The sequence below is a fragment of the Osmerus eperlanus genome, chromosome 2 (assembly GCF_963692335.1).
Source record: "Osmerus eperlanus chromosome 2, fOsmEpe2.1, whole genome shotgun sequence".
Taxonomy (NCBI): domain Eukaryota; kingdom Metazoa; phylum Chordata; class Actinopteri; order Osmeriformes; family Osmeridae; genus Osmerus; species Osmerus eperlanus.
The window spans coordinates 67245-81605 of record NC_085019.1 but is presented as its reverse complement, the minus strand read 5'-3'; the positions used below and the strand labels follow the sequence as shown (position 1 = coordinate 81605).

Sequence of the window (14361 nt, the reverse complement as noted above, 5' to 3'; positions counted from 1 at the left end):
TCTTAAAATACTATAGCACCATTTGACCAGAAATTACAATAAAATAAACATGCATAATGGATGTAAGGTAACTAACCTTTTAACGAATAAACTACTCATAAGTGGTCTTGATTATCTACACCTGCTGGCATGTTTGGGGTTAAACATGAAGTGACTCGTGGGGGACGTGACTCGTAAACCATTGAAGTTTTGGAAGTGTATCCATACACTTTGAATCATGGTTCTTTTTTTTCGGGGTGCTTTGAAGAATATTTTTCTAAATGGTAAACTGACATATACTGTAGCAAATCCGTCAAAAAATGGTTTTGTACCGGAGACCACCTTTACGCTGTTCAGACAAAAGAGCGTCGCTGGACACAACACTTTATCAGGTAATGTAAAGAAACTGTTTGCGAGAAAAGTAACGGCAATCAGGTTATGTGTCATAGCCTACTTTGTGAAACCATTCCCAGTTGTGATTATTTAATTTTAATTGGTTAACACATATTCGGGTAAATCCATTTAGGTAATGTGGATCCTCCACCATTCAGGATTAAAAGCATTTTCAATCACGTTTACCATTAATGTCCGTCTGTTTGGTTTGTTAATATTCCAGATGTGCGACGTAGCCTACGGAAATACTCATTGTGGTATTTTAATATTCGCTTTGTAATAAGAATATACAATTCTCTAAAGATATAATGGTCTACAGTAAGCACTTTTTTAAACTAATATGGGTGTCACCATGGGACCATTGGGAGCGCATGACAACGTTTTGCTTTGAGCGCATGAGCCTTCACGTGCTTTTGAAATTGCTCATTTATATTGAAGTAACTATTTTGCAAACTATTCTGTAATTGTGGTACATTACATTTAGTCATTTACATTACATTTAGTCACATGGTAGGCCGACTCGAAAATAATAGCCTACTTAAAATAATTTGATCAAGTACAATCAAGATTTTTTGTTGAGTCCTTGTATCTCCCATTACCTCGATAAACCTTTTAATTTATTTGCTCCCCACCAGGGATGACACGGGCTACATGAAAATTACCTAGGCGTTTTTAAATAAAACGCACTGGTCCGGATTTCGCCGGCCGTAGACTGCACGATTTTTGCCTCGATTATGGATGAAACACACACTATATAAAGATAACATTTTATACGTTTTTTTTATTATCATAGTTTGTGTTTGATCAGTTTTTACAAAAACAAGAGTTTTGTTTTCCGATCTGTTTTGTTGGCAATAACATCAAGATCATCATAGCATATAACATAAACACTTTAAATCATCATAGGCTACAATAACAATTCAGGCAGCTAGTTTTTTTAAGTAATTGTGTAGGCTATTAGAAATATACCCATGGGGTCGATATGAAATGGTTAATTAATTGATAATGTCGCAAATTAAAATTGATTTGAATTTTGAAACCTTAAAACCGTAAATATATTGTCACAAAGTTCTTAAGCTGTATTCAATGAGTTGGCGTCCACTAATGAAGTCCGCACTTGAAAACAGCAAGGAATAGTTAGACTCTGTACAGGGGCAGTTAGAGATGGCAGACTCTGTACAGGAGGGCAGTTAGAGATGAGACGCTACAGATGGGTGAAAGATCATGATGAGAATGAACAGCTTCTACAGCAGCTTCTTCGGACATTCGATCACCCTTGGATTAACCCTAACCCCCCTGTCACCCCCTCCCTTGTTGGGACTATCTGTCTCCCCTGAACAAAGTTATCCAATAGAATATATATAAATGTTCAACCTTTCTCAACAAAAATAACATGGACAGAAACATTAAATTAGATTCTTTTCTTGTGTAATGGTGCATGTGAAAGGCCAGTAAATTATGCAAAACAATCCTCCTTGCGCAGGGATCCCGGGTGTGACAGAGAGGACCCTCATTGCAGTGAAACCAGATGGGGTGCAGCGCCGTCTGGTGGGAAATATCATGCAGCGCTTTGAACAACGGGGCTTCAAACTAGTGGGTTTAAAGATGTTGCAGGTAAGAGAATGCCTGACGAATTTGAGGTACAATATATGTAAACCTCGTCTTTAATATATTGCACATGTAATCCAAACCGTTCAGTCGCGATACTGAATGAATGCATTATGAAATGCCACTTTGTACAGGTCCCAAAAGATTTGCTCTCTCAGCACTATGAGGAGTTGAAAAGGAAACCTTTCTACCCTGGTCTGCTGCACTACATGACCTCTGGGCCCGTGGTTGTCATGGTGAGAGAATTTCATTCACATCGAATTTTAACTCCACCCTTAATCTTTAACGCATAATATATATTTTTGTTACATCTTCCAATTAGCTAAATTAACGTTTCTGTCCATGTTATTTTTGTTGGGCTTTCTAATGATATAAATATATGTATGATGACTTAAGGCAAATCATCCTTTATCAAGGAGATTTCAAGCAGCCATTTTTTACCAAAATCTTCTCCGTCCGCCATACTTCATCAAACTTCATTTTCAACCACTTTAATTACAAGATGGAGGAAAACGTAGAGCATATGAAAGATACATAAATCTGTGGGCAATGTATAACAGCAGACAGATTAGAAATATCATATTTTGTTTAAAAGGTATGGCCAGTGATTAGTGGGGAAAAAACGGAATTCCCCCCCAAAAAATCTAGCTAGAGCTATAGCTGGATACTCCTCTCCATAACGAAAAAGGTGTGACTTTATTCCACAATCGACCAAATTGGCCAAACAAGGTCTATATCAGGGGTCCCCAAACTACGGCCTGCGGGCCGAATATGGCCCGCCCACACATTTGGACCGGCCCTCTGAACATTGCCAGACATTTTTTTTTATTTATCAGTTCACACTGATTAATAGTAAGTAAATGTTTTGATTTCAATAGCAATGAATATTACAAAAAGTCATTACAATAGTAATAATGCTCTTTTAATAGGCTATATATCCCTTGATATACATTTAGATTTTACATTTACATTTATTCATTTAGCAGATGCTTTTATCCAAAGCGACTTCCAAGAGATAGTTTTACAAAAGTGCATAGGCCACTGATCTTAACAATGAGATAGCCCCAAAAACATGAGTGCCAAAGGGAAGAACCATAAGAGCATGTAGTTAAACAAGTTACAATTAAACAACATGAATCTAAAAAGTGCAAGAGTGTACCTGTAACATCACGTCCAGCAAATCATTCCTAAGTACCGTTGTACTCCCGGAACAAGTGCGTCTTGAGCCTTTTCTTGAATGTGGGGAGACAGTCAGTGTCTCTGATGGAGGTGGGGAGTTGATTCCACCATTGGGGGGCCAGGCAGGACAAGAGCTTGGGTTGGGAGCGGGCGCTCTTGAGAGGTGGGACCACCAGACGGTTGTCAGAAGAAGACCGTAGGTGGCGGTTGGGGGTGTAAGGCTGGAGGAGAGATTTGATGTAGTCGGGTGCAGTCCCGTTCACCGCTCGGAAGGTCAGTACCAGGGTGTTGAATCTGATACGGGCCGTGATGGGAAGCCAGTGGAGGGAGATGAGAGGACAAGTGCTTGGACTAGCAGCTGGGTGGAATGCTCAGACAGGTATCTCCTGATCTTCCGGATGTTGTAGAGGATGAATCTGCACGACCGGGAGACCGCAGCAATGTGGGCAGTGAAGGAGAACTTGTCATCCATGGTAACCCGAGGTTCCTGGCAGAGGAGGAAGGGGTCACCATACGGATGTACGGTGCAATACAAAATAATAAACTAATCTAGCATAATAAATACATTTAAAATCATAATAAAATCTCCACAATAATACTGGTAGTCACTCCGGCCCATGTAATTTTCTGTTACAGACCGAGCCGGCCCCACATTAAAGAAAGTTTGGGGACACCTGGCCTATATGGTCTCCCATCCTCTCTGGCTCCGCTCAGGCAAAAAATGGCAAAACGTTGCTGACAATACATTTATTATTCACGCCCAGTAACTCCTTAACAAATTATATGTGCTTTTAGCTTATGTTGTCATGAGTATCTGGTAGTTTTCAGAAATAAAATCGATGATTGGATGGCGAAGATATTAAGACAGGAACCATGGGAAACTGGTTTCCCATATTTGAATGATCCGGCTGGAAAGGGTAGATGGTAGCTATTGATTGAGTGTGGTGTCTGGATTTCCTTGAAAGAATGTCCGTGGTGTGTCTGGTTTGGAGCGGAGCCATAGACAGAGATTCTAGAGGATGGTGTTTATGATTCTCTCTATGGCAGTGCTTGTACTGGGGAATGATTTGATTGAGCCAAAATTGTAATGCCTGGGGTCTCTACTGATTAGAACATATTGGGTCACAATGTTTGTTTAACAATGTAACCATGGTTAACTTGACAGCTATGTAGCTGGCTAACCTAATATATCATGTAGCCTATCCTAATAAATGAAATAATTGTATTTTATTGATGTTGTAAATTATGATAATGATTTGAAAACATGTATTTGTACCGAACTGTCATGGTTTGGATGTCACGGTTTGGTGCTGAGTCAGTCACATGTGTTTCTACTTTATTGATGGGGTTAGGGTTATGAGGTCGATAAGATTAAATGAGGGAAAACGCGACACTATTTGTCCTCATCTGTCCTTATCTTAATGCTGGGAGCTTGAGAAATGCTCGCGGCAAGCTAACTAGATAGAGGAAATGGCTCAAAATGTAAAACAAGGGGCACTCATCGGACTTGAGCTCAATTTTCTCAACAAAAGTCCCAAATGGAAAATATTAACTGTTTTCACTGTCTTGTTTTACTTTGTAACAATAGCTATTCTATCTAAATTGTTTTTGTTGTTTTCTAATGGGGGCAAAAGAAAATCATGTTTTTTTATTATTGAAATGCAAATGAAAACATATCGAGATATATATAGAACATCGTAAAAATGTTGACAATATCGAGAGAAATTTTTTTATGTATCGCCCAGCCCTACTGTCTTGTAGACATTACTTTTTGAGCAGATTGACATAAAGTTTAGGATGTGGCCTTAAAGTCATGTGAAAAGAAACCTAGCATTTGAGATTTGTTGCATTTTCCTTTTGTACCAAACTGGTATTGAACTTTGACCCCAATATACTCCAATACTTCTGTGTACCGTTACACCCCTATTAAAAACATATCCCTGTGTCAGTTAGCTAATCTAGTTTACTAACCATTACATATCTCCCTATTTGATTTTATTGGATGTCAGATTTTCATGGATATTTTTGAATTATCATATTGTTTGCTGTGTAGGTGTGGGAGGGGCACAATGTTGTCCAGGCATCTCGGATCATGGTAGGCCACACCAACCCAGCTGAGGCCCAAGCAGGCACCATTAGAGGAGACTTCAGCATTCATATAAGCAGGTGATTTTGGTATATCAGTCAATATTTGTATTCGTAATTTCTTTATCCTTCAATAACATTCGCATCTGTGACATCCCTTATTGTTTGGGTTTGCTCTAGGCATAGAAAGGTGCTTAACATGGGTATAATGAGATTGTAGGAAGGTGTGAGCACAATAAGCTGAAATGGTCTTCCTAAAGAAAGAATATACAAGTTCATTAATTATAATAAAATGATAAACAAACCACGCACACCACAAAGGACAAAGCAATAGTGCCAAATGAAAGGAATAAAATGGCCTACAAGGAAGTGAAACTATCTCTAGTAAATAAAAGGGTGGCACTCAAAAAAAACTGCACAATAAAACAATATAAACATCCCCACACACACACACACATACTCACACAACAGTTATACCCCTCATCTGACCCACAACAAACAAGTCAATTAGTTTCAAACAATTTCGAACATGACCTGCTCCCAAGCAGGTTAGGTGTGCAGCACAGGTGACTTTGGTGATATAGGTACCCAGGTAAAAAGTGAACCACTGTCATGACACTTAACCCTTGTGCTGCCTTCGGGTCACATGACCCAAATGTTCATAACGAACCATCGTTGTGTTTACCCAATTTTACCCAATACAAAAACAAATCAAAATAATTTTCTTTCAACCTTTGCAATGTGGGGGGTCTGAGACAGCCCAACGGTTAAAAGAAAATTATTCACTTTGTTTTTGTATGCGGTAAAGTTGTCGCAATACGACGGTGGGTCACAATGACTGATGGGTCAGAATGACCCGAACACAAGGGTTAAAGTTTAAATCTAAAGTTACCTCGCTAACCCCCAAATCCTGCTTTGTATTATATGATGTGCCAAAGGAACTGTCAATTAGGTTTAAATGGCGGTAGAGCTACATTCACAATGGCACATGGGAATTTTAAATGGAAATGCCAACTAAACCCTAATTGTTTTGTTTCTCTAGAAATGTTGTCCATGCCAGTGATTCAGTGGAGGGGGCTCAGAGAGAGATCAAGCTGTGGTTTCATGGAAGAGAACTTCTAGACTGGGACTGCTGTGACCACAGTATTACCTACCAGTTGTAAAATGGAAATAGTAAATAAAACTAAACCCTAACCCTAAAAGCAGGATGAGCGTTATAATATAATCAAATCACCTCCTCTTCACCTCTCTTGCAGATTACCATGATTTTTTGTTGTTGTTAAATTGTATATTAAACCCTTTTTACTAATACTATTCTCAGAATTATTTGGCATTTGTACCCTAATACCATATTTACCCTACTAATTGTCTTAATCTTTTGTATTTTTGGTTCAGAAATATAGCAGCTTTGTTATAAATGTTTCTGTGAAGATGATTCTCAACCACAACAAATAATAAGTAAATCATCTTAGTTATATGTTAAAGTTGGTAAGTAACCGTTTTCTCCTTTTATGATTTTACTAACCTTAAATCTTTCTTAACAGATCATAGTTAATAATGGGGAACAATTGACAAGGAAAATATTTGAAAGGTATTATTCAACAGCTACCTTGGCCAAAAAGATATTCTCAAAGCATTTGAGAAGATCCATTCACACTTCTCAAGAAGGAAAGGTCCAGAACATAGCTATTGTCATTTATCGGTGCCTTTGTAATGATGTGTTATGATTTGGGATACATGGTTTTATATCTGTTTCATAACTACAATTAAAAAAAAATTTGAACTGGTTGATGAATGTGTACTTGTCCACTCTTCTTCGAACATGTGATTAACAGTATCAACTTTTCCATGGACAAGCTATCTTCACATTCATAAAATGTATTGCTGAACTTTGCTTGCTCCCAGTTCCAAGACTTGGTGAACCAAGCAGTTTTGGCTTAAGTTCAAAAGGATTCAAACTAAAATATCCCACCAACCTCCCTTCAAAGTCACTCCCCCAAAACACATGAATGCATTGCCTGACTACTGCCTGGATGTTGGTAGGTAGACAAGTAGCCTGTCCAATACAATACAGTAACACAGCTGCAACTTTTACATGTTTTATATGTTGACATCTTAGAATCAACCATTGAACCTGTCCCAAAAATAGTTATACATTTATTGTAATTTGCTTTACACATTAGCTTTACCATATTCAATTGTATGTGTTTTGTATGTTCTTATAAATATACCAAGCAAATACACAGTGCAGTACACCACCATCATCACCTAATGATGGGACCTTTTGGAATAATGGTGTGCCACCCCTCCAGCAGAGTTCCAAAGACTAGTAGAGCCTGTGCCAAGGCACAAGACACTTTCAGGTTTCAGTTAATTGCCGCAGCAGACACAAAACTAATGCTATTGAAATTTGATATTTTGTCATGCGTCAGGTGCGTTTTGTGTAGCCTCCTCTAGACACAGAGTACCACAGTAGATTCTTTATAAATTATTATATTAGTTATAAAACTAAGATACTTTATACTTTATCCTGTCAGTCACCACTGCCCTCCAGTCTGCCAGAGCGGCTTCAAGGTCATCTGTCATCATTCTGCTGGACCTTTCTGCAGCGTTTGATACGGTTAACCATCAAATCCTGCTCGCCAGACTTTCTGGCCAGCAGATGGGCATCACTGGCACTGCACTTCAGTGGATCTCATCCTACCTGTTGGGAAGATCCTACCAGGTCTCCTGGGGAGGCAAAGTGTCAGGCACACGCCAGCTCTCCACTGGTGTCCCACAGGGCTTCGTCCTTGGACCCCTCCTCTTCTCCCTGTACACCACCTCGCTTGGACCAATCAACACCTCCCATGGCTTCTCCTACCACTGCTACGCTGACGACACACAGTTCTACCTGTCGTTCCCCCCGACTGATCCGGGGATCTCAGCTAGGATCGAGGCCTGCCTCACAGACATCTCCGCCTCGATGACCAAGCACCACCTCCAGCTGAACCTCGCCAAAACAGAACTCCTCATCATCCCGGCCAAACCCTCCATCTCCCACGATCTCTCAATCACCCTGGGATCGGCGACGGTAACCCTTCATCCTCTGCCAGGAACCTCGGGGTGACCATGGATGACTAGCTCTCCCTCACAGCCCACATTGCTGCGGTCTCCCGGTCATGTAGATTCACCCTCTACAACATCCGGAAGATCAGGAGATACCTGTCTGAGCATTCCACCCAGCTGCTAGTCCAAGCACTTGTCCTCTCAAAGTTGGACTACTGCAACTCGCTGCTCACCGGTCTCCCAGCATGCGCAACCCACCCTCTCCAGAGGATTCAGAACGCAGCGGCCCGTCTGGCCTTCAATCTACCCAGACGCTCCCATGTTACCCCGCTCCTCATCTCCCTCCACTGGCTTCCCATCACGGCACGTATCAGATTCAAAACTCTGGTACTGACCTTCCGAGCGGTGAACGGGAGTGCACCCGACTACATCAAGTCTCTCCTCCAGCCTTACACCCCCACCCGCCACCTACGGTCTTCTTCTGACAACCGTCTGGTGGTCCCACCGCTCAAGAGCGCCCGGTCCCAACACAAGCTCTTCTCCTGTCTGGCCCCCCAATGGTGGAATCAACTCCCCACCTCCATCAGAGACACTGACTGTCTCTCCACCTTCAAGAAAAGGCTCAAGACGCACTTGTTCCGGGAGTACAACGGCACTTAGGAATGCTTGGCTGGACCTGATGTTAGTTTCCTCCAGGATCACAATGACTCTTGAGAGACTTGTTGCTCTTGTTGGTTAGTTGTAACGGATTTAAATTCTTGTACTCGCTGTGAAATATTTTACTGTTGATTGTTTTTCTACAGGTACACTCTTGCACTTTTTGAGTTTCATGTTGTTTAATTGTGACTTGTTTAACTGCATGCTCTTATGGTTCTTCCCTTTGGCACTTATTTGGTTTTTCACAATGTAGGCTTCATGTTTTGGTTGCTCGCAATGTTGGGGCTATCTCGTTGTTATGATCAGTGACCTATGCACTTTTGTAAAGCTCTCTCGTGGAAGTCGCTTTGGATAAAAGCGTCTGCTAAATGTGTAAATGTAATGTAAAATATCTCAAATGACTCAAGGCACTCCCAACACTTCCTTTGGACACAAGGTTGTACATTTTTTGTCATTTTAGCAGACGCTCTTATCCAGAGCGACTTACAGTAAGTACAGAGACATTCCCCCGAGACAAGTAGGGTGAAGTGCCTTGCCCAAGGACACAACGTCATTTTGCACGGCCGGGAATCGAACTGGCAACCTTCCGATTACTAGCCCGATTCCCTAACCGCTCAGCCACCTGACTCCCTGTAAGCACAGTGGCATTTTAAAGGGGTGATTGATTGCAAAACCGATTTTACCTTGTCATAGTTGAAAAATGACAGTTTGGTGTGTAAAATAGACATACAGTGAACCTCAAAGTCCATTGAAACCTCTTTCCTATCAAAATTTCACTTTTTGAAACTGCAACTTGCAAACGCTAGCTTTTGTTTTGACGTCACAACTTGCAGCATCAACTTTGTCACGCCCCAAAATGTACAAAATGCCCTCTGGTTTTCTGGTCCAGGAACATAAACGGAGGTCGCGTAGATCTCCGACACTTTTTTAGCTAACTGCGCGCTGCTCGGTACTTCCACAGGAATTACAAATAAGAAAGTTCATAAGTTTTCAAGATATTGAAAATGGAGCGCCGTAAATGCAGTGTTCCAGGCTGTACCGGGAATCCTGACACTTTTCACTATCTTTCCAAAGAACAAGACACGAAAACTGGGGACAATTTAAATCAGGATTTGCTAAGAAGCTGAACCAGAAAGGAGGTGCTGTTGCGACCTTAGGTTCATCACAACCGCAAGCTGTATGATGTTGTCGCTAACAGTTATTAGCAATGCTAACCAGTGTTGGGGGTAACGAGTTACAAAGTAACGGATTACAGTAACGATATTACTATTATAGGTAACAAAGTAAAGTAACGCATTACACTCAAAATATTGGTAACTACACTACTTTACTAGACCTCAGAAACACACTTTCCTGTGTTACCCAAGCCATTTTTGCCAGTCAACCATTATTTTAACTTTGTTGCTCGAAAGGACAAAAATATTATAGTAAAATGCACTCTATGTCCAGGCGAGAGGTGTCTTTCAACTGCTGTCAACTCAATGAGCAACCTGATGAAGCATTTGACAGGCCAGCATAGCACTTCAAAACTTGTGGCGACAGATCCCGCTAGCCTGTCAGTTGAAGACGCTCATCACCAACCAACCCCGCCTAAACAAGCTAAGATTTTCCAGCATCTTGGTCTTGGAGCGCAGAAGGTAACACAAAAGGAAATTAACAAACTAGTTGCCGGGTACATCGTGGAAGACATGCCTCCACTGTCCACTATCGAATCGCCAAGATTTAGAAAAATACTAGATGTGTCGGAACAGGAAGTGTTAGTGTTTGTGTTGTGTCGGAACAGGAAGTGTTAGTGTTTGTGTTGTGTCGGAACAGGAAGTGTTAGTGTTTGTGTTGTGTCGGAACAGGAAGTGTTTGTGTTGTGTCGGAACAGGAAGTGTTAGTGTTTGTGTTGGAACAGGAAGTGTTTGTGTTGTCGGAACAGGAAGCGTTAGTGTTTGTGTTGTGTCGAAACAGGAAGCGTTAGTGTTTGTGTTGTGTCGGAACAGGAAGCGTTAGTGTTTGTGTTGTCGGAACAGGAAGCGTTAGTGTTTGTGTTGTCGGAACGGGACGTGTTAGTGTTTGTGTTGTGTCGGAACGGGAAGTGTTAGTGTTTGTGTTGTGTCGGAACGGGAAGTGTTTGTGTTGTGTCGGAACGGGAAGTGTTGTGTTGGAACGGGAAGTGTTAGTGTTGTGTCGGAACAGGAAGTGTTTGTGTTGTCGGAACAGGAAGTGTTAGTGTTTGTGTTGTCGGAACGGGAAGTGTTAGTGTTTGTGTCGGAACAGGAAGTGTTAGTGTTGTGTCGGAACAGGAAGTGTTTGTGTTGTCGGAACAGGAAGTGTTAGTGTTTGTGTTGTCGGAACGGGAAGTGTTAGTGTTTGTGTTGTCGGAATAGGAAGTGGCAGTGTTTGTGTTGTGTCGGAACAGGGGCCCGTTCTCCGTACGTCGCTTATTACATCCAAGATCAAATGACACATCCAAAAAGGGGGTATGTATCGATAGTAGAAACCTTGATCAGCAACGCTGCTATTGGCTGCTCACATAAGTCTATGGCTGCTCACCATAGCCAAAAAGAGCGCCCCGTTTTTTCCGCAACAGAGCTAACAGAGCAACAGCTTGCTCGAAGGTTACTCCGAATTTGAAGATTTAATCAGAACGCCAGGGAACACCTCAGTCTGCAAAATTCAAGAAAGAGGGCTCCCAAAAAGTAGCAGACCAAATTAAATGTATAATAGTGACCACATTAGATGTTTTATCGCTTATTACAGTAAGCTAGGCCTATGTATTTTTATTTTCATACTTTGTTTATCATCTTTAATGTCATAATGTGGTTTCAACAAATTTATGATGTAAATGACTTGAATTTGAGCAACCTGAATTTTATTTTACATTGAAATATATTCATATGAGAATTCGGTCTTGTTTAAATTTCAATATTAAGTATTCGATGCCTTTTAAAATTCAAAACATTATGTCACTGATTTGCTTCCATATGTATGCGTGTGTGTGTGTGTGAGGCAGTGTGTGTGTGTATGTGTGTGTAAGGCAGTGTGTGTGAGGCAGTGTGTAATTCCTGTTCCAACACAACACAAACACTGCCACTTCCTGTTCCGGCTGTGTGTTTGTGAGGCAGTGTGTGTGTGAGGCTGTGTGTGTGTGTGTGAGGCTGTGTGTGTGTGTGTGTGTGTGTGTGTGTGAGACAGTGTGTGTGTTGTGTTGGAACAGGAAGTGTTAGTGTTTGTGTTGTGTTGCAACAGGAAGTGTTAGTTTTTGTGTTGTGTTGCAACAGGAAGTGTTAGTGTTTGTGTTGTGTCGGAACAGGAAGTGTTAGTGTTTGTGTGTTGTCGGAACAGGAAGTGTTAGTGTTTGTGTTGTGTCGGAACAGGAAGTGTTAGTGTTTGTGTTGTGTCCGAACAGGAAGTGTTTGTGTTGTGTCGTAACAGGAAGTGTTAGTGTTTGTGTTGTGTCGGAACAGGAAGTGTTAGTGTTTGTGTTGTCGGAACAGGAAGCGTTAGTGTTTGAGTTGTGTCGGAACAGGAAGCGTTAGTGTTTGTGTTGTCGGAACGGGAAGTGTTAGTGTTTGTGATGGGTCGGAACGGGAAGTGTTAGTGTTTGTGTTGTGTCGGAATGGGAAGTGTTAGTGTTTGTGTTGTGTCGGAACGGGAAGTGTTAGTGTTTTTTGTTGTCGGAACAGGAAGTGTTAGTGTTTGTGTTGTCGGAACAGGAAGTGTTAGTGTTTGTGTTATTGGAACAGGAAGTGTTAGTGTTTGTGTTATCGGAACAGGAAGTGTTAGTGTTTGTGTTGTCGGAACAGGAAGTGTTAGTGTTTGTGTTGTGTCGGAACGGGAAGTGTTAGTGTTTGTGTTGTGTCGGAACGGGAAGTGTTAGTATTTGTGTTGTCGGAACAGGAAGTGTTAGTGTTTGTGTTGTGTCGGAACAGGAAGCGTTAGCGTTTGTGTTGTGTCGGAACGGGAAATGTTAGTGTTTGTGTGTTGTCGGAACAGGAAGCGTTAGTGTTTGTGTTGTGTCGGAACAGGGAGCGTTAGTGTTTGTGTTGTCGGAACAGGAAGCGTTAGTGTTTGTGCTGTGTCGGAACAGGAAGCGTTAGTGTTTGTGTTGTCGGAACAGGAAGCGTTAGTGTTTTTTGTTGTCGGAACGGGAAGTGTTAGTGTTTGTGTTGTGTCGGAACAGGAAGTGTTTGTGTTGTCGGAACAGGAAGTGTTAGTGTTTGTGTTGTGTCGGAACAGGAAGTGTTAGTGTTTGTGTTGTGTCGGAACAGGAAGTGTTAGTGTTTGTGTTGTCGGAACAGGAAGTGTTAGTGTTTGTGTTGTGTCGGAACAGGAAGTGTTAGTGTGTGTTTGTATTTGTACTTGAACTGAGCATTTTTCAGAGAAATGAATGGGGACGCCATCTTGGAAGAGAAAAGTTGCTGTGTCTACTAATATATGTCTATGCTTCGGATACGAGTCTTTGGATCATTTTTCACGTGATCTGAATATTTTTTATTTATTTAACTTTATTTGCAGACTCAAGGTCCAGATAAAAAAATACACATAACATATTACAAGAGGAGTACACACAAACATAAATACATACAGACATACTGGCTACCACATATTACATAAGGGGAACATACAAAACATACAAATATACATATAGCTCATACATATGCACAACAATTAAAACAGATATATATGCGTGTTCCAGTGTTTCCAGAGTTGGGAGGTATATCTGGTATCACCAAGTGCAGGGTTGGTTAAGGCGGTTAAAATTGTATTCCTTGACTCTGTTAATCGGGACATAAATCTGTACATACAATTCCTCAGCCCAGCATGGAAGGTGGGAACATTATTCATCACAAACAAATGGCACTGGTCCATCTTGGACACTTACACAGGATTCTAAGTGCATCATTGTATGCCACTTTTATCTTATGCATCTTTGCTTTACTGTAGCTGAACCATAGGTGAGCTGTATACTCGCATGCCAACGTCAGACAGGAAAACATTTTCCCAATACCTAGACCAATGTTATTCTGACATTCCAATCTTAAAAGAACGTTTGAGTCCTTGGATTATGTTACAACAACTGCAGATATTTGGTCCGCCAACAACAAAAGTTATTTAGGAATGACCGCTCACTGGATTAACAACATTAGTTTTAAACGTCAGAAGGCAGCTCTAGCCTGTAAGAGAGTGAGAGGAAGACATACATATGATGTCATAGCTAATGAAATAGAACAGATTCATTCAGCTTATGGACTATCGCATAAAGTCACAGCATGCGTTACAGATAATGGCAGCAATTTTGTAAAAGCCTTCAGAATGTTTGAATCCCAGCCTGATAATGGGTCTGACTGATGAGCTATCCGATGATGAGGAGGTAGTCACTTTTACCGATGTTTCTGAAGTACTCTCTACAGAATCAGACGC

The 14361-nt window shown here is 41.2% G+C and overlaps 1 protein-coding gene across 1 annotated transcript; it reads left to right on the top strand.

Annotated features, from left to right (window-relative positions):
* Positions 1-83: 83 nt before the first annotated feature.
* On the top strand, positions 84-7028 carry nme4 (NME/NM23 nucleoside diphosphate kinase 4). Its single transcript, XM_062484435.1, has 5 exons — positions 84-371; positions 1856-1986; positions 2115-2216; positions 5213-5325; positions 6287-7028. Exons 1-5 carry the CDS (start codon positions 218-220, stop codon positions 6405-6407), a joined length of 621 nt encoding a protein of 206 aa, XP_062340419.1. The 5' UTR covers positions 84-217; the 3' UTR covers positions 6408-7028.
* Positions 7029-14361: the final 7333 nt, after the last annotated feature.

Excerpts from the sequence above, each read along its gene's own strand:
- nme4 (XM_062484435.1), top strand. The coding sequence starts at position 218 with ATGGTTCTTTTTTTTCGGGGTGCTTTGAAGAATATTTTTCTAAATGGT. Across the intron at positions 1,987-2,114 it reads TGGGTTTAAAGATGTTGCAG|GTCCCAAAAGATTTGCTCTC; the intron begins GTAAGAGAATGC and ends CACTTTGTACAG. Across the intron at positions 2,217-5,212 it reads CTGGGCCCGTGGTTGTCATG|GTGTGGGAGGGGCACAATGT; the intron begins GTGAGAGAATTT and ends TTTGCTGTGTAG.